At 42.6% G+C, this 19,684-nt stretch overlaps 1 protein-coding gene across 5 annotated transcripts in view; it reads right to left on the bottom strand.

Annotated features, from left to right (window-relative positions):
• Positions 1 to 19,684, bottom strand: part of TBC1D22A (TBC1 domain family member 22A) — a 576,359-nt gene that overhangs the window by 508,196 nt on the left and 48,479 nt on the right. For all 5 annotated transcript variants that reach the window (XM_056573700.1, XM_056573701.1, XM_056573702.1 and 2 more), the window contains exon 4: positions 4,854 to 5,024. In XM_056573700.1, coding sequence (XP_056429675.1) covers positions 4,854 to 5,024 — 171 coding nt within the window. The remainder of the gene's footprint in view (positions 1 to 4,853; positions 5,025 to 19,684) is intronic.

The following is a 19,684-nucleotide window of genomic DNA, read 5'->3' as shown; positions in this document are numbered from 1 at the left end:
TTATTCCATGTGAATATAGCGCAGCATGCAATGAAACAGTAGTTCCACGAGCGGGGAGTGAGGAAGCGTCCGACCATGATGCGAAACTAGTCGCCACCTACTGGTGTGCCCCTGCGTCCTGAGAGCTGCTGCTCTCATGCTCCACTCATGGAACCACTGTTTCAATGCATGCTGCACTATATTCACATTGAATAAAGTCTTCAACAACTGGATCTTCTGACTGGTGAGTGTGATTTGTTGCAGTCTTCTCTATATATATTCTCACCGAATACTATCTATGAATTAATATCAGCACCACCTAACTGATCCCACAGCAGCAAGTGTCCACCAGCAGTTGATTGCTCTCTGCGCTCAGCTAGCAGACCCGGCCGTGCAGTGCCTTATAGCTACTCTTTAAATGTTAAATTTACCACCTACTGCTGGGCCATATGAGGACTTATTTGCACCACCTGTTGTACTTTGTAATGATATCAGTTATTTTACCACGATATCTACTGTGAAACAAAAAAATGCAGTGCACTTGTTACCTTTATTTTGTGGGTTCATGCAATTACAACAATACCCAATTTAAATACCGTATATACTCGAGTATAAGCCGACCCGAATATAAGCCGAGGCCCCTAATTTCACCCCAAAATCCCAGGAAAAGTTATTGACTTGAGTATAAGCCTAGGGTGAGAAATACATCATCCCCCCCCTGTCATCATCCAGACCCCCATCATTAACACGCTCATCATCATAACCCTGTCCTCATCCCCCCTTCATCATCCCCTTATCATCCCCTTGTCATCCCCTTGTCATCCCCTTGTCATCATCCCACACCCCCCCTTCATCATCCCCTTGTCATCATCCCACACCCCCCCCTTCATCATCCCCTTATCATCCCACACCCCCCTTCATCATCCCTTTATCATCCCACACCCCCCTTCATCATCCCCTTATCATCCCACACCCCCCTTCATCATCCCCTTATCATCCCACACATCCCCTTCATCATCCCCTTATCATCCCACACACCCCCTTCATCATCCCCTTATCATCCCGCACACCCCCTTCATCATCCCCTTATCATCCCACACACCCCCTTCATCATCCCCTTATCATCCCACACACCCCCTTCATCATCCCCTTGACATCATTCCACACACCCCCTTCATCATCCCCTTGTCATCATCCCCACCCCCCTTCATCATCCCCTTGTCATCATCCCGACCCCCCTTCATCATCCCCTTGTCATCATCCCCACCCCCCTTCATCATCCCCTTGTCATCATCCCCACCCCCCTTCATCATCCCCTTGTCATCATCCCCTTGTCATCATCCCCTTGTCATCATCCCCTTGTCATCATCCCCTTGTCATCATCCCCTTGTGAACTCTCCGCCCTCAGTGGTCTTCAACCTGTAGACCTCCAGAGGTTTCAAAACTACAACTCCCAGCAAGCCCGGGCAGCCATCGGCCAGAGGTCAGCAGAGAGCACCGTGGTTGTGACATAAGAGAAATCCAAAAGAAAAACATTTCCTCTATAGTATACAGCCCCTAAAAAGTAGTGGAATGAGTAAGATTTTTTTAATAGAAGTAATTTACAAATCTGTTTAACTTTCTGGCACCAGTTGATCTAAAAAAAAAATTTTTCCACAGAAGTTCCCCTTTAAGGACTCAAGGTTTTTCCGTTTCTGAACTTTAGGTTTTTTCTCCTCACCTTTTAAAAATCATAACCCTTTCAATTTTGCACCTACATAACCATACGGTGGCTTGTTTTTTGCCCCACCAATTGTACTTTGTAATGACATCAATCATTTTACCAAAAAATCTACGGGGAAACAAAAAATATATTTGTGGGACAAAATTGAAAAAAAAATACGCCATTTTGTAACTTTTGGGGGCTTCCGTTTCTACGCAATGCACCTTATCCTTATTCTGTAGGTCCATACAAATAAAATGATAGCCAACTTATATAGGTTTGGTTTTGTTTTACTTCTGGTAAAAATGCTAACTGTTTGCACGAAAATTAGTACGTTTAAAAATGTCCCGTTCTGACCCCCTATAACTTTTTTATTTTTCCGCATACAGGGCGTTATGAGGACTCATTTTTTGTGCCATGATCTGAAGTTTTTATCAGTACCATTTTTGTTTTGATCAGACTTTTTGATCGCTTTTTATACTTTTTTTTATGGTATGAAAAGTGACCCAAAAATACGCAATTTTGGACTTTGTAACTATTCTTTTAGGAGTACGCCATTGACAATGCAGTTTAATTAACATTATATTTCTATAGTTTGGACATATACGCACACGGCGTTACCACATATGTTTTTTTTTATTTATTTATTTTTATTGGGAAAAGAGGGGGTGATTTAAACTTTTATTAGGGAAGGGGTTAAATCACATTTCTTAACTTTTTTTTTTTACAAATTTTTTTTTTGCTACACATTTATAGCCCTCATAGGGGACATAGCATGGCATTGATCAGTGTTATCGGCGCTCCAATGCTCCAGCTTGGATCTCCAGCATGGAGCAATGGATCGCCTATCGGACCACGTGGAGGAAGATAGGGACCCTCCTCGTGTCCTCTCAGCTGATCGGGACACCGCCGTTTTAACATGTTGATCCCAATCACCCCGACTGAGCTGCTGTGAAGCATTCTCAACTTTCATCGCAACATCAACTTTGATCGCAAAATCTAAGGGGTTAATACCCGGCATCACAGCAATTGGTGATGTCCGGTATTAGCCACGGTCCCGGCCATTGATAGGTGCCGGGACCAACCCACTATGACGCGGGGTCAGCATGTGACCCCACGTTATAGTACGGAAGCGGGCGCAGGGCGTACAGGTACGCCCTGCATCCCCAAGAGGTTAATGGGAAGTAAAAAATAAATAAATTGAGAGGTAGGAGGGCAGTTGCAGGCTGAACTGTTGCTCTAGGAGTTCTGAAGTAGGAGGGAGAGTGGCAGCTAAAAAGGCAGAACGTTTCAAAGAATTTCTTCACAAAGAGGACCTGTCAGTTTTCCCCTACACAATATAGACAAAAGTATCAAGACACACATATCTTAATCATTAATTTTAAGTTTCATTCAGTACCACTGTCACAGGTGAATAAAACCAAGAATTTACCACTGCAGTCTACCTGTACAGATATGCTGAATTTCAGTGTGTTACTTTAAGAAGATGCTATCATTTAAACAAGTCAGTTTGTGAAATTTCTTCCCTCCTTCCACAATCAGCGGTGAGTGGTATTAATGAAAGGGGAAGCATTTAGGAACCAAAACCAGACAATATTTAGACACGCATAATGCATTAGAGTTATCAATGCTCTGCTGACTCAATGAGTCCAAATCTGGCATTAAAATCTGCAGAAAAGTTGTGCGTCAGGAGATTCATAGCATGGGTTACCATGGCCAAGTAGATGCGTGCAAGCCTTATATCAGCAAGCACAATGCTAAGTGTCAGTTGCAGTGGTGTGAAAACACACTGCCACTGGAGCAGTGGAAACGTGTTCAGTGAAATCACATTTTTCTATCTAGAAGAGGTAAGAAGTGCCAAAATTAATAAATTTAATACATATTAAAGTCTTAAACGTAAGCCATCTTTCTTTAACTAAAGCACAACTGTCATTAAAACCACTTCTGACATGTTGACCAAACATGTCAAAAGTTGTTGATCACACTGGGGCATTAACAGGGTGAGGCTAAACAGCGACCCTCCTTCCCGCCTCGCAGCACAGCTCTGTTATTCACCCAGGTCCTGTCCCGGCGTACTGCACTGTGACCAGATGGTTTACACATGAATCTGTGTGTCACAAGGGAGTCTTTTTTTCTATGCAAGTCTATTAGATGCTTCCATAACATAGAAAAATGTAATCCAGCTGGAAGTCGTGCCCTGTTTCCAAATCTTGTTCCCGTGCTGTGCATCCAAATCATGCACAGGTGTGAGATTTGAAAACAGGGCTTGGCTTCCAGCTGGCAACAGGGAAAGAGTTCGTAAAACACTTTACAATATGCTTTTCCTTTATATAGCTAAATATAGGTAATGAAAGGTCTGTAGCTTACTAACAGACTTCAGGGAATCTGTGGGGAAAATATATATATTTTAAATTCAGCTAAAATACATTAAGGAATTCATCACAATGGAATAACCAAAACTGTTTTGGAAATGTGTGATAAAAAATACACTTAAATGAACTATATAATTCAGCAATTTGATTGCTATGTACATAGAAACATAGAATGTGTCGGCAGATAAGAACCATTTGGCCCATCTAGTCTGCCCAATAATCTGAATCCTATGAATAGTCCCTGGCCCTATCTTATATGAAGGACAGCCTTATGCTTATCCCATGCATGTTTAAACTCCTTCACTGTATTTGCAGCGACCACTTCTGCAGGAAGGCTATTCCATGCATCCACTACTCTCTCAGTAAAGTAATACTTCCTGATATTACTGCAGAAACCTTTGCCCCTCTAATTTAAAACGTTGTCCTCTTGTGGCAGTTTTTCTTCTTTTAAATATGCTCTCCTCCTTTACCGTGTTGATTCCCTTTATGTATTTAAAAGTCTCTATCATATCCCCTCTGTCTCTTCTTTCTTCCAAGCTATACATGTTAAGGTCCTTTAACCTTTCCTGGTAAGTTTTATCCTGCAATCCATGTACTAGTTTAGTAGCTCTTCTCTGAACTCTCTCTAGAGTGTGTGTATATATATATATATATATATATATATATATATATATATATCCTTCTGGAGATACGGCCTCCAGTACTGCGCACAATACTCCAAGTGAGGCCTCACCAGTGTTCTGTACAGCGGCATGAGCACTTCTCATTTTCAAACATGAACAGATTTATAATGTACTTACCAAGGTCAGTGTTTGGGCCCGCAAGAAGCTGTATAAACTTTTCTAGGCGAAATGCTTCTCTTTCTGATAATCCAGCAGTGCTCAAGGAGGCTGGATCATTTGACTTGCCCACGGGTGCTGCAGATGGCTGGTAAGGTACAGACTGCTGTCTCTGCAAGAAATGCTTCTCGCCTGAAACACCAAGTATGGAAATTTATGTTCGGTTACTCAAAGGTAGACATGATGAAAGACGCTAGTTTAGCAAACATGGATATCGTACCAACATTGTAAGGAATTATCACATAAGAGATAATTTAAAGCAAACCAAGCATAAATCTGTCATATGCTCAAGGAACAGATGGGCAACAAAAACTAGCAAAACTACATGGGCTCAATGTAGCAACAACATAAAGAGAAAAGCATTTGTCCAGAATAGGAGGTGTGCCTAAAACATAGCTTGTAAGGCTATTGCATATATCAAAAACAAGAAAGTTAGTAGAGAGCGATTGTGCATATTGTAAACCTTGAATGCATTGTCTAGGTACATCTGCTCTTGGGCTAATATTCAGCAATTACCAATTACATGAACTCACAGAAACAGAAGGAGCAATACTGGGGCACATGGAAAAAAGAAGAAAGTTTTAACTTCATGTTGGCTGACCCCATTATTGATCAGCGAGCAGCAATATGGCTTGCTTATCTCTTATGTCACAGTGACTGCCTGATAGATGGAGACACTGAGGCTCACAGGCTAACACTCATGGTGTCACAATGACTGCAATTTTTGTAAGAGACAGGGGAGTAATACAGCTGGATCCTATTGACGCAGTTGGATAGGTAATGGCCACAAGCCTACAAGCTTTTACCTTCCCATATTTATTCACTAAATAGCAGTAGCTGTCATTGCCCGGTACTCCTATCTAAACCTTGTGGTAGAGGAAAAGCAACAATGATGCTCTTGTACTTATTTTCTGACCTCAGGTGGGTATGAGTTGTATTGAAGAAATTTTAGCTTTAACCTTTGTGAAAGTGGGCGTGACTTTCAAGGCAGACAAACACCCAAAAAAGGTTGAAAACAGAAGGGCGTGACATTGCAGTAGGGTTGTAGCTTTGTAGGAGGTGCATGGCTTTTAAGCCGGAGGAACGCAGAATAAGAGACCCAAATAGAGAGGGGTGGCGTATGGGAGCGGTAATGGCCTGCAAGCCGCACAGACATATTTACCTGTAGATGCAGAGCAGAGCTTGCAGAGTTAAGGTGGGGCTGAGCTTTGTGAGCTTTGATGAAGAGATTGAGTTTGGAGGTAGTATGTTGTGGGAATCGAAACAAAAAAAAAAAAAAAAAAAGCTGAAAAATAGAAGTGATGTGGCTTGGGGGATGGGTGTGGCTTGGAAGCTGGACTGACAAACTCAAAAGCAGATGCAGAGCTTGTGGAGTAAGGTACCACAAGTCTCACAGACTTAAAAAGGGACATTAGACAGAAACCCCCACCCTTGCGTTAAGGGGGTGGGTTAGGATTTCTTTAACTCTACTATATTTTTAGTTGACATATACGTAACATGTGTGGAATTATCTCCAGCCATTTGCAAGTTATGCTGGTACTTACAAATACACAATATACATACACACACACACAGTGGGGCAAAAAAGTAGTTTGTAGCCACCAATTGTGCAAGTTCTCCCACTTAAAAAAAGATGAGAGAGGCCTGTATTTTCATCATAGGTATCTCTCAACTACGAGAGACATGAGAGAGAGAAAAATCCATAAAATCACATTGTCTGATTTTAAAAGAATTTATTTGCAAATTATGGTGGAAAAAAAAGTATTTGTCACCTACAAACAAGCAAGACTTCTGACCTGTATCTTATACCTGTAACTTCTTCTTTAAGAGTCTCCTCTGTCCTCCACTTGTTACCTGTATTAATGGTACCTGTTTGAGGTTGTGGACAGGTGTCTTTTATACGGATAATAAGTTCAAACAGTCACACTCCAAACTCCACTTTGGCCAAGACCAAAGAGCTGTCAAAGGACACCAGAAACAAAATTGTAGACCTGCAACAGGCTCAAGCTGCAATAGGCAAGCAGCTTGGTGTGAAGAAATAAACTGTTGGAGCAATTATTAGAAAATGGAAGACATACAAGACAACTGATAATCTCACTCGATCTGGGACTCCACGCAAGATATCACCCCGTGGTGTCAAAATGAGCACAAGAAGAGTGAGCAAATGTGCCAGAACCACACGGGGGGACCTAGTGAATGATCTGCAGAGAGCTCGGACCAACGTAACAAAGGCTACCATCAGTAACACACTACGCCGCCAGAGTTGCCAGACGTGTCCCCCTGCTTAAGCCAGTACATGTCCAGGCCCGTCTGACATTTGCTGGAGAGCATTTGGATGATCCAAAAGAGTTTTGGGAGAATATCATATGGTCAGATGAAACCGAAGTAGAACTTTTTGGTAAAAATTCAACTCGTCGTGTTTGGAGAAGAAAGAATGCTGACTTGCATCCAAAGAACACTATACCTACTGAGAAGCATGGGGGTGGAAACATCATGCTTTGGGGCTGTTTTTCTGTTAAGGTACCAGGACAACTGATTCATGTAAATGAAAGGATGAATGTGCCCATGTATCGTGAGATTTTGAGTGAAAACCTCCTTCCATCAGCAAGGCCGTTGAAGATGAAACGTGGCTGGGTCTTTCAGCATGACAATGATCCCAAACACACCACCCGGGCAATGAAGTGGCTTCGTAAGAAGCATTTCAAGGTCCTGGAGTGGCCTAGCCATTCTCCACATCTCAACCCCATAGAACACCTTTAGAGAGAGTTGAAAGTCCGTGACAGCCCCAAAACATCACGGCTCTAGAGGAGATCTGAATGGAGGAATTGGGCCAAAATACCAGCAAAAGTGTGTGAAAACATTGTGAAGACCTTTGTCACTGCCAACAAAGGGTATATAACAAAAGTTCATCTCAATACTTTGTTATTGACTTATTTTCCACCATCATTTGCAAATAAATTCTTTCAAAATCAGACCACATGATTTTATGGATTTTTTTTTCTCATTCTGTCTCTCATAGTTGAGGTATACCTATGATGAAAATTACAGGCCTCTCATCTTTTTAAGTGGGAGAACTTGCACAATTGGTGGCTGACTAAATCCTTTTTTGCCCCACTGTATGTGTGTATCAGTTTGTATTTACTACCAAATTTGCAGTCCCAGCTCGCAAATAGTTTTCCTATTGTATCTGAGATATAGACCAATTAGACTATGGCAAGATTTGAGTATTTTGCCTTGTGTGGCCATCTAATGGAAGCCACATGCCCAATAATGTATATGGATGTCAAAAGGGGAGGAAGTCTGTGCGAGACCACTATCAACACGGACACATAAAAATGACATTTCTTCAGAAAGTTGATCAAAGTTGATTACATTTGATGTATACAGGTTATATAACGGTCATAAAGATTATTAAGGTCAACATTTGTCTGGTGTATAAGGAATTAAACGCATGAAGTCATTCCCCCTATATAAATGTTGATTTTTTTATGCAAATGAACATTCGTAAGAACATTAGTTCCCAATAATTGGCCCGTGAAAAGGGCCAGCAACCAACAGAAAAATGAGAAAACACTTGTTAGATGACCACATTTTTTCTGGCCATTTTAATCATTGTTTTAGCTACACATCTCCCTGTGTAATGTGCAGCCAAAGATTATAACATTAAAAGGCAGCACAAACTATCCAGTGATCATTTATAGTGTCCGGCCTGTGACTGTGCTATGTGAAGCTCATTAAATGAACACCAATCATTAAGATCGGTGCCCATCATCCTGAAGCCATCAGCCCTTGAAAAGGGCCTTAAGTCAGCTTCTGAACCTTTTGTCACTTCTGAAGAATAGTAGTGCAGAAAACAGCAATAATAAATAAATAAAATAAACTTTTGGCTTTTGATTAAATAAAATATGAAAAGTTTTAAAGTTAAAATTTTTCAAGTTTGTGCTATTCAGACAGAAAAGCTAAATCAAGTAACTAAAACGATGTGCCACATTGTATAGCATCTATATCTGTTGAAACAAGACCAAAATCATTTGTGCCCAACTCATAAGTGAAAAAATAATAAGACATGTAGCATACCAATTCTTTCAGAGGTTAACTTGTGGCTATTATTTCACCACCAGTCTTCACCAATTGAGTTATTCAGCTTAAAGGGGTACTCCGGCGCTAAGACATCTTATCCCCTATCCAAAGGATAGGGGATAAGATGCCTGATCGCGGGGGTCCCACCGCTGGGGACCCCCGTGATCTTCCACGCCGCACCCCGTTACAATCAGCCCCCGAAGCGTGCTCGCTCCGAGCCTGATTACTGGCGATCACGGGGACGGAGCATAGTGATGTCACGGCTCCGCCCCAGTGTGATGTCAAGCTCCACCCCCTCAGTGCAAGCCTATGGAGGGGGCATGTCACGCCCTTCCATAGGCTTGCATTGAGGGGGCAGAGCGTGACGTCACACGGGGGCAGAGCCGTGACGTAACTATGCTCCGTGTCATGCCCCCTCCATAGGCTTGCATTGAGGGGGTGGAGCGTGACGTCACACGGGGGCGGAGCCGTGACATCACTATGCTCCGTCTCCGTGATCGCCAGTAATCAGACCCAGAGCGAGCACGCTCTGGGGGCTAATTGTAACGGGGTGTGGCAAGTGGCATGGATGATTACGGGGATCTCCAGCGGCGGGACCCCCGCAATCCGGCATCTTATACCCTATCCTTTGGATAGGGGATAAGATGTCTTAGCGCCGGAGTACCCCTTTAAGGGTTTTTTTTTTCCCCTCACAAAAATTGTGTTCTAATGTATTAGCTATGAAGATGGGAATATTCTATTTATGAAATCAAACTAAAAGTAAATTTTTCTGTGGACAGACAACTTAATGGCATCATCCAAGAAAAAAAAAAATATTGTTTTGATACTGTAAATTTCGTACTCTAAAAGCTTTAGGTCGATGATATAAATGTTTATGACTTAACCTGAGAAAATTTGAAGATGTGCGAATCTGCCCTCTGCTAATTTCTAGACAGTCACAATAATAAATCAACACAGACAGCAAAAGAGTGTGAAAACTTCAAAAAGACTTGCCATAAGCAACATATAATCAAGATAAGCAATACTGTCAAAGGCCAGGCTTACAGCATACATCATTCAAGAAGAAATTAAGGTGCATTTACAGTGATTTTTCTTTAAATGAAAAGTGAAAGTTCTTAAAAGGGTCGACTTTCCCTTTGCTTTTCCTAATGACATTCAATATCCTGAATTTTATTCTTAGGTGTTGTCAAAAGCAGTGTAATGCCAGACTGTGCTGGAGCGGTCACAACTTCCAACCCCCAAAGGTGGTGGTCGTTTGGTTTAATAACAGCAACACCATGAACAAGGGCAAAATTTCTCATTTGTAAACCTGATGTCATGAAAATGGCACATCCTGTATGCACGTCCAATAACTAGTTACTACTAAACAATATAAGGGTAGGATAACCTATCTGTATGCAGCAAACCACACACAGAATCGATCATGAAAAATATATAGCTTTATTGGATACACAATTAAAATGACAATACATAAAAAAAATCAGCAGTAGTCAGAAGGAAACAGACTCATACCAGAAAATATGAAAGTCTCCATAGTGACATGAGCTATACCGAAAATATAGGTAAACCATGTGATACTACAACAATACAGTAACCCCCCGACCTACCATCGTATGTTGAAGGACCACTGTATATGTATTACGTAGGTACCGTATTTTTCGCCCTATAGGACACACCGGCGTATAAGATGCACCCAATTTATAGGTGCTAAATCTAAAAAAATAAAGATTCTGAACCCAACAGTGGACTTGAACCTGCGGACCTGCAGATGTTGCAAAACTACAACTCCCAGCATGCCCGGACAGCCAACGGCATCCGGTGCCCTGGATGTCGCTCCATTACTGTCGCCGCGTCCCCGTCGTGTCCCCGACGCTGCAGACTTCTTCTTCCCCAAGATCCACGCTCTGTCGCAGTCATCACGCCGCTATGCGTGCCGTTCCTATTGGATGACGGCGTGCGCGACGACGTGATGACGTCGAAGGAGAGCGCTGGGGATCCCGGCACAGAGAAGACACCGAGGAGGCCGGTAAGGTCCCTCCCGGTGTCCTGTAAGCTGTTCGGGATGCCGCGATTTCACCGCGGCGGTCCCGAACAGCCTGACTGAGCAGCCAGGTTAGTGTTATTTTCGCTTCAGACGCGGCGGTCAGCTTTGATCGCCGCGTCTGAAGGGTTAATACAGGGCATCACCGCGATCGGTGATGTCCTGTATTAGCGGCGGGTCCCGGCCATTGATGGCCGCAGGTATTCGCCGTATAAGACGCACCAACTTTTCCCCCCCAGTTTTGGGGAAGAAAAAGTGCGTCTTATACGGCGAAAAATACGGTAATCACAGTAAGTAGTACTTATGCCCATATATAAAGTTGTAAACCCAGCACACTAATAAAAATATAGAGACAGATAATAGTGAGGTAGCATATAGATGTCAATTGCCTGATGTACGGAGCAGTATGAGTGGGATTATGGGTGAATCCATACCAAATGGAGAACAAAGCACATCCACAAGTGTTGCAGCACCGATTTCTCAAAGAAAAGAAAACAATAATGCTGAACGTTCATTCAGTCCATCTAACAATGTGCTCTATATTTTTTTTAAATCAACTGATGACAGTAAGTTAACACAGATTTGTAAATTGCTTCTTTAAAAAAAAATCTTAAATCCTTCTAGTACTTTCTTTCTAAGATCTTTTGTATGCTCCACAGGAAGTTCTTTTCTTTTTGAATTTCCTTTCTGTCCGACCACAGTGCTCTCTGTTGACATCTCTGTCCATGTCAGAGCAGAAAAGATATTCTATGGTAAATTTCTCCTACTCTGGACAGTTCCTAAAATGGACAAAAGGTGTCCGCAGAGAGCACTGTGGTCAATGAAAGGAAATTTACAAAGAAAAGAACTTCCTTTGGAGCATACAGAAGCTTATAAGTACTATAGGGATTAAGATTTTTAAATAGAAGTAATTTACATATTTGTTTAACTTTCTGGAATTAGTTGATTTAAAAAATAAATGGTTTTCCAGCGGAGTACCCCTTTGAGGAGCATGTACTGTATTAGCCAAAATACACTGCCCTGTTCCTTAACCTCTTCAGGACGCAGGGTGTATGCATACGCCCTGCATCCTGAGTCCTTAAGGAATTATGGGAATTCTGTTCCCCGCCGCTAGCGGGTTGGGGACCGGACTGGGATGCCTGCTGAAATCATTCAGCAGGCATCCCAGCACATTGCTCCCCCCCCATGTCGGCGATTGCCGGAAATCGCCAGTCAATTCAGACCGTCGATCTGAATTCCAGGCGATTCCAGGTCATACAGGTGACCCAGAAAGTAAGGGGGATCGGGGCTGTCCAAGACTATGCAGTGGACTCTAAACTGCAGCCCTCCAGATGTTGCCAAAATACAACTCCCAGCATGCTCAGCCAGATCTTTGCTGTTTGGGCATGCTGGGATTTGTAGTGTTGCAAGATTTAGAGGGGTACAGTTTGGAGATCAATGTGTGGTGACCTCTAAACCATGGCCCTCAAATTCTTGCAAAACTACAACTCCCAGCATGCACAAACAGCAAAAGGCTGTCTCGGCATGCTGGGAGTTGTAGTTGCGTGCCTCTAACTGTTGCATAACTACAACTCCAGCATGCCCTATGGCAATCATTACATGCTAAGAGTTGTAGTTTTGCAACAGTTGGAGGAACACTGGTTGGAAAATACTGAGTTAGGTAACAGAACCTAACTCAAGGTTTTCCAACCAGTGTGCCTCCAGCTGCACTCCTAGCATGCACAGTTTGTCAGTGCATGCTGGGAGATATAGTTTTGCAACAGCTGAAGGCTTGCCCCCTCATGTGAACGTACAGGGTATAATCACACCGATGGGGGTTTACAGTGTGTTTTCTGCTTCAAGTTTGAGCTATGGCAAATTTTCCGCCGCAGCTCAAACTGCTAGCGGGAAACTCACCGTAAACCCCCACTCGTATGACTGTATCCTAAAAACCGTACAAAATAAAGGGTTAAACACTAGATATACATCCCCTTACACTGTCCCCCCCTCTCCCCCGCCCCAATAAAAATGAAAGATGTATCGTAAAGCAGTGTTTCCAAAACGGAGCCTCCAGCTGTTGCAAAACAAAAACTCCAAGCATTTCTGGACAGCCATAGACATGCTGGGAGTTTATCAACAGCTTGAGGCACAGCGTTTGGGAATCACTGGCATAGAATATTTTTGATAGCGGAGCCAATTGTAACACTTGCATCGGAGTCCACCCCTATGCAAATCCCTAATTTAGGCCTCAAATGTGCATGGCGCTCTCACTTCAGGGCCCTGTCATATTTCAAGGAAACAGTTTAGGGCCACATATGGGGTATTTCCGTACTCAGGAGCAATTGCTTTACAAATTTTGGGGGGCTTGTTCTCCTTTACCCCACATGAAAAGGAAAAGTTGGGGTCCACACCAGCATGTTAGTTTAAAAAAAAGAAACATGCTGGTGTTGCCCCATACTTTTAATTTTCACAGGAGGTAAAAGGAAAAAAAAGACCCCCAACATTTGTAATGCAATTTCTCCTGAGTACAGAAATATCCCATATGTGGACGTAAAATGCTCTGCGTGCGCACAAAAAAGCTCAGCAGTGAGAGCGCACTATGTACATTTGAGGCCTATATTGGTGATTTGTACAGGGGTGGCTGATTTTACAGCGATTCTGAAATAAAATAAATACCCACATATGACCGCATTTTGGAAACTACACTCCTCACGGAACTTAACAAGGGGTATAGGGAGCCTTAACACCCCACAGGTGTTTGACGAATATTCGTTAAAGTAGCATAGGAAAATGAAAAAAATTAAAATATTTACCCTACATTTTTCATTTTTACAAGGGAAAATAGTCTTAAAGCCCCACAAAATTTGTAGCCCCATTTCTTCTGAGTATGGAAATACCCAATATGTGGATGTAAAGTGCTCTGCCGGAGCGCCATTGGGCTTTTAGAGATAATATTTGTCCAGAATTGAAGGCCACGTGGTGCCAGAACAATGGAACCCTCCACATTTGACCCCATTTTGGAAACTACACCCCTCACGTAATGTAATAAGGGGTACAGTAAGCATTTACGCCCTACAGGTGTCTGACAGATTTTTGGAACAGTGGTCCGTGAAAATGAAAAATGTAATTTTTTATTTGCTCAGCCCACTGTTCCAAAGATCTGTCAAAAGCCAGTGGTGTGTAAATGCTCACTGCACCCCTTATCAAATTCTGTGAGAGGTCACAAATTCTAGTTTCCAAAATGGGGTCACATGTGGGGGGTCCAGTGTTCTGGCACCACGGGGGGCTTTGTAAACGCACATGGCCCCTGACTTCCAATCCAAACAAATTCTCTCTTCAAAAGTTCAATGGTGCTCCTTCTCTTATGAGCATTGTAGTGCGCCAGCAGAGCACTTGACGTCATAACATGGGGTATTTCCATTCTCAGAAGAAATGGGGTTACAAATTTTGGGGGGAATTTTCTCCTATTACCCCTTGTATAAATGTAAAATGTGGGGAAAAGCCAGCATTTTAGTTAAAAAACTATTTTTTTTCATTTACACATCCTACTTTAACGAAAAGTCGTCAGACACCTGTGGGGTGTTAAGGCTCACTGTACTCCTTGTTACGATCCTTGACGGTTGTAGTTTCCAAAATAGTATGCCATGTGTTTTTTGTTTGTTTTTTGCTGTTCTGGCACCATAGAGGCTTCCTAAATGCGACATGCACCCAAAAACCATTTCAGTAAAATTCACTCTCCAAAATCCCTTTGTAGCTTTTTCCCTTTTGAGCCCTCTAGCGCACCAACAGAGCACTTTACATTAACATATGAGGTATTTCCTTACTCAGGAGAAATGGGGTTACAATTTTTTTAAATTTTTTTTTTTTGGGGGAGGAGAGGAATATCTCTCCTTTTACCCCTTGTAAACATTCAAAAGATGGCTCTACAAGAACATGCGAGTGTAAAAAAATGAAGATTTTGAATTTTCTCCTTAACTTTGCTGCTATTCCTGTGAAACACGTTAAGGGTTAAAACCTTCTGAATGTCATTTTGAATACTTTGAGGTGTGTGTTTTATATAATGGGGTCATTTATGGGGTGTTTCTTACATGAAAGTCCCTCAAATCCACTTCAAACTTAACTGGTCCCTGAGAATTTCAGATTTTTTCAGAAAATTGCTGCTGAACTTTGAAGCTCTCTAATATCTTCAAAAAGTAAAAACATTTCAACTTTATGATGCGAACATAATGAAGACCTATTGTATTTGTGAACCAATATATAATTTATTTGGAATATCCATTTTCCTTACAAGCAGAGCGTTTCAAAGTTAGAAAAAATGCTAAATTTTCTTAATTTTCATGAAATTTGGTGATTTTTCACCAAGAAAGGATGCAAGAAACGACGAACATTTACCAGAATGTCACGGGGAAAAAAAAATAACTTTCTCAGAATAAGATTGAAAGGTAAAAGCATCCCAAAGTTATTAATATATAAAGTGAAAGTGGTCAGATTTGCAAAAAAGGGCTGCTTCCTTAAGAGGTTAAAACCGCAGTCAAATATACACTTCCCAGCATGTGATGTTATTGAAAATGCATAATGTACATAATAACATTATATTTATATTGCTAATATACATTACTTTAAAATTTGTATATTTTTTTATCAAAAAGTGCTGTCCCTGCATCTATTGGCTGTGAGTCTATGTGTGGACACAAAATACAGACAAGCGGGGCTCTGTGCACCGAGGACAAGCGGGGCTCTGTGCACCGAGGACAAGCGGGGCTCTGTGCACCGAGGACAAGCGGGGCTCTGTGCACCGAGGACAAGCGGGGCTCTGTGCACCGAGGACAAGCGGGGCTCTGTGCACCGAGGACAAGCGGGGCTCTGTGCACCGAGGACAAGCGGGGCTCTGTGCACCGAGGACAAGCGGGGCTCTGTGCACCGAGGACAAGCGGGGCTCTGTGCACCGAGGACAAGCGGGGCTCTGTGCACCGAGGACAAGCGGGGCTCTGTGCACCGAGGACAAGCGGGGCTCTGTGCACCGAGGACAAGCGGGGCTCTGTGCACCGAGGACAAGCGGGGCTCTGTGCACCGAGGACAAGCGGGGCTCTGTGCACCGAGGACAAGCGGGGCTCTGTGCACCGAGGACAAGCGGGGCTCTGTGCACCGAGGACAAGCGGGGCTCTGTGCACCGAGGACAAGCGGGGCTCTGTGCACCGAGGACAAGCGGGGCTCTGTGCACCGAGGACAAGCGGGGCTCTGTGCACCGAGGACAAGCGGGGCTCTGTGCACCGAGGACAAGCGGGGCTCTGTGCACCGAGGACAAGCGGGGCTCTGTGCACCGAGGACAAGCGGGGCTCTGTGCACCGAGGACAAGCGGGGCTCTGTGCACCGAGGACAAGCGGGGCTCTGTGCACCGAGGACAAGCGGGGCTCTGTGCACCGAGGACAAGCGGGGCTCTGTGCAGTGAGGCTCTGACATGCTCCCGGTTCACACATCGGAACGACTGACAAGTCAGGAGCCTGCACAGAGCTCTGTATGTCTAGTCCACATTTCCTGTATTTTGTCTCCACACAGATACACACACAGACAATAGCTGCAGGGACAGCATTTTTTTTTTTTTTTTTTTTTGCCAAAAATGCAAAATCCATACAGCACTAAAAGTAATGAGGCAATGTTCTGGAAATATGTTTAAAAGGCAGGGTCCCAGTGGTCAGTCCTCCATCGATCAGTGCAATGTACCATCAATGTCATTGGGAGAGATTTATCAAAACCTGTGTAAGAGAAGAGTGGTGCAGATACCTATAGCAACCAGCCATATTACTTTATGTTTCACAGGAAATGAAAGAAGCAATCTTATTGGTTGCTATGGGCAACTGCACTACTTTTTCTCTACACAGGTTTTGATAAATCTCCCCCAATGCCTTTAACCCCTTAAGGACCAAGCCCATTTTAACCTTAACCCCTTAAGGACGCAGGACGTAAATGTACGTCCTGGTGAGGTGGTACTTAACGCACCAGGACGTACATTTACGTCCTGTGCATAACCGCGGGCATCGGAGCGATGCACGTGTCATGCGCGGCTGATCCCGGCTGCTGATCGCAGCCAGGGACCCGCCGGCAATGGCCGACGCCCGCGATCTCGCGGGCATCCGCCATTAACCCCTCAGGTGCCGGGATCAATACAGATCCCGGCGTCTGCGGCAGTGCGCGATTTAAATGAACGATCGGATCGCCCGTAGCGCTGCTGCGGGGATCCGATCATTCATAACGCCGGACGGAGGTCCCCTCTCCTTCCTCCGTCCGGCTCCCGGCGTCTCCTGCTCTGGTCTGTGATCGAGCAGACCAGAGAAGATGACCGATAATACTGATCTGTTCTATGTCCTATACATAGAACAGATCAGTATTAGCAATCATGGTATCAAGTGTAAAAAAAATGTAAAAAAAATTTAACGTAAAAGTAAAAAAAAGGGAAAAATCCCCTCCCCAATAAAAAAGTAAAACGTCCGTTTTTTCCTATTTTACCCCCAAAAAGCGTAAAAAACATTTTTTATAGACATATTTGGTATCGCCGCGTGCGTAAATGTCCGAACTATTAAAATAAAATGTTAATGATCCCGTACGGTGAATGGCGTGAACGAAAAAAAAAAAAAGTCCCAAATTCCTACTTTTTTAATACATTTTATTAAAAAATTATAAAAAATTTATTAAAAGTTTTTTATATGCAAATGTGGTATCAAAAAAAAGTACAGATCATGGCGCAAAAAATGAGCCCCCATACCGTCGCTTATACGGAAAAATAAAAAAATTAGAGGTCATCAAAATAAAGGGATTATAAACGTACTAATTTGGTTAAAAAGTTTGTGATTTTTTTTAAGCGCAACAATAATATAAAAGTATATAATAATGGGTATCATTTTAATCGTATTGACCCTCAGAATAAAGAACACACGTCATTTTTACCATAAATTGTACGGCGTGAAAACAAAACCTTCCAAAATTAGCAAAATTGCGTTTTTCGTTTTAATTTCCCCACAAAAATAGTGTTTTTTGGTTGCGCCATACATTTTGTGATATAATGAGTGATGTCATTACAAAGGACAACTGGTCGCGCAAAAAACAAGCCCTCATACTAGTCTGTGGATGAAAATATAAAAGAGTTATGATTTTTAGAAGGCGAGGAGGAAAAAATTAAAACGTAAAAATTAAATTGTCTGAGTCCTTAAGGCCAAAATGGGCTGAGTCCTTAAGGGGTTAAAGGGGTGATCCAGGAAAAAACACTTTTTTTTATATATATCAACTGGCTCCAGAAAGTTAAACAGATTTGTAAATTACTTCTATTAAAAAATCTTAATCCTTTCAGTACTTATGAGCTTCTGAAGTTAAGGTTGTTCTCTGATAAGGTGCTCTCTGATGACACGTGTCTCGGGAACCGCCCAGTTTAGAAGAGGTTTGCTATGGGGATTTGCTTCTAAACTGGGCGGTTCCCAAGACACGTGTCATCAGAGAGCACATGGACAGAAAAGAACAACCTTAACTTCAGAAGCTCATAAGTACTGAAAGGATTAATATTTTTTAATTGAAGTAATTTACAAATCTATTTAACTTTCTGGAGCCAGTTGATATATAAAAAAAAGTGTTTTTTCCTGGATAACCCCTTTAAGGACCAGGCCAATTTTATTTTTGTGTTTTCATTTTTTTTCCTTCTCGCCTTCTAAAAGCCATAACGCTTTTATATTTCCCTCTACTGACCCATATAAGGGCTTGTTATTTGTGTGACCAATTGTACTTTGTAATGAAACCTCTAATTTTACCAAAAATTTTTTACACTTTTTATGTCCCCATAGGGGACTATCTATAGCAATTATTTGATTGCTATTACTGATCAGTGCTATGCATAGGACATCTCAGACCAGAGCAGGAGACGCCGGGAGACGGACGGAGGCAGGTGAGGGGACCTCTGTCCGCCATTACAGATGATCGGATTGCCGCGGAAGCGCTGTGGGCAATCCAATCACCCATTTTAACTTGTGCATTGCCGCAGATGCCGTGATCTGTACTGATCACAGCACTGAGGGGTTAATGGCGGACATCTGCGCAATCGCGGATGTCGGCCATTACCGGCAGGTACCCAGCTGCTGATAGCAGCCGCGGAACCTGCTGTGTATGACGCAAGCACCGCTCCGATGCTAGCGGTCATACACAGGTCGTATTTTTCACTGGTTAATATACATTTTTCAAGCTGAAGATATTGAGCAGACTTTAGCTGTACTATGTTTTCTGCTAAGCTCTTTTTAAAAGAGGTTTAACCCCTTAACGGCCATGGATGTAAATGTACGTCCTGGTTTGGTGGTACTTCACGCACCAGGACGTACATTTACATCCGTGGCCGTTAAGGGGTTAAACCTCCTTTAAAAAGAGCTTAGCAGAAAACATTGTACAGCTAAAGTCTGCTCAATATCTTCAGCTTGAAAAATTTATATCAACCAGTGAAAAATAATATTCTAGACATATAGTTTGTACATTTTCTCTGAAAATACAAAACTATTAGTACAAGACTTTTAACAGAACCACTTTCATATATGCTCCCCACTGTGATAAGCCTATTTATGTATTTTGTGCTCTCACTATAGCTTTCAAAACAAAAACAAAAAAAACAAGAGCTGCCATAGCAACGTTATGTCTGTAAAATTTTTCTGAAACTTTCAATTCT

Source organism: Hyla sarda, chromosome 4 (genome assembly GCF_029499605.1).
Source record: "Hyla sarda isolate aHylSar1 chromosome 4, aHylSar1.hap1, whole genome shotgun sequence".
Classification (NCBI taxonomy): domain Eukaryota; kingdom Metazoa; phylum Chordata; class Amphibia; order Anura; family Hylidae; genus Hyla; species Hyla sarda.
This window is presented reverse-complemented; position numbering and strand designations above follow the sequence as displayed.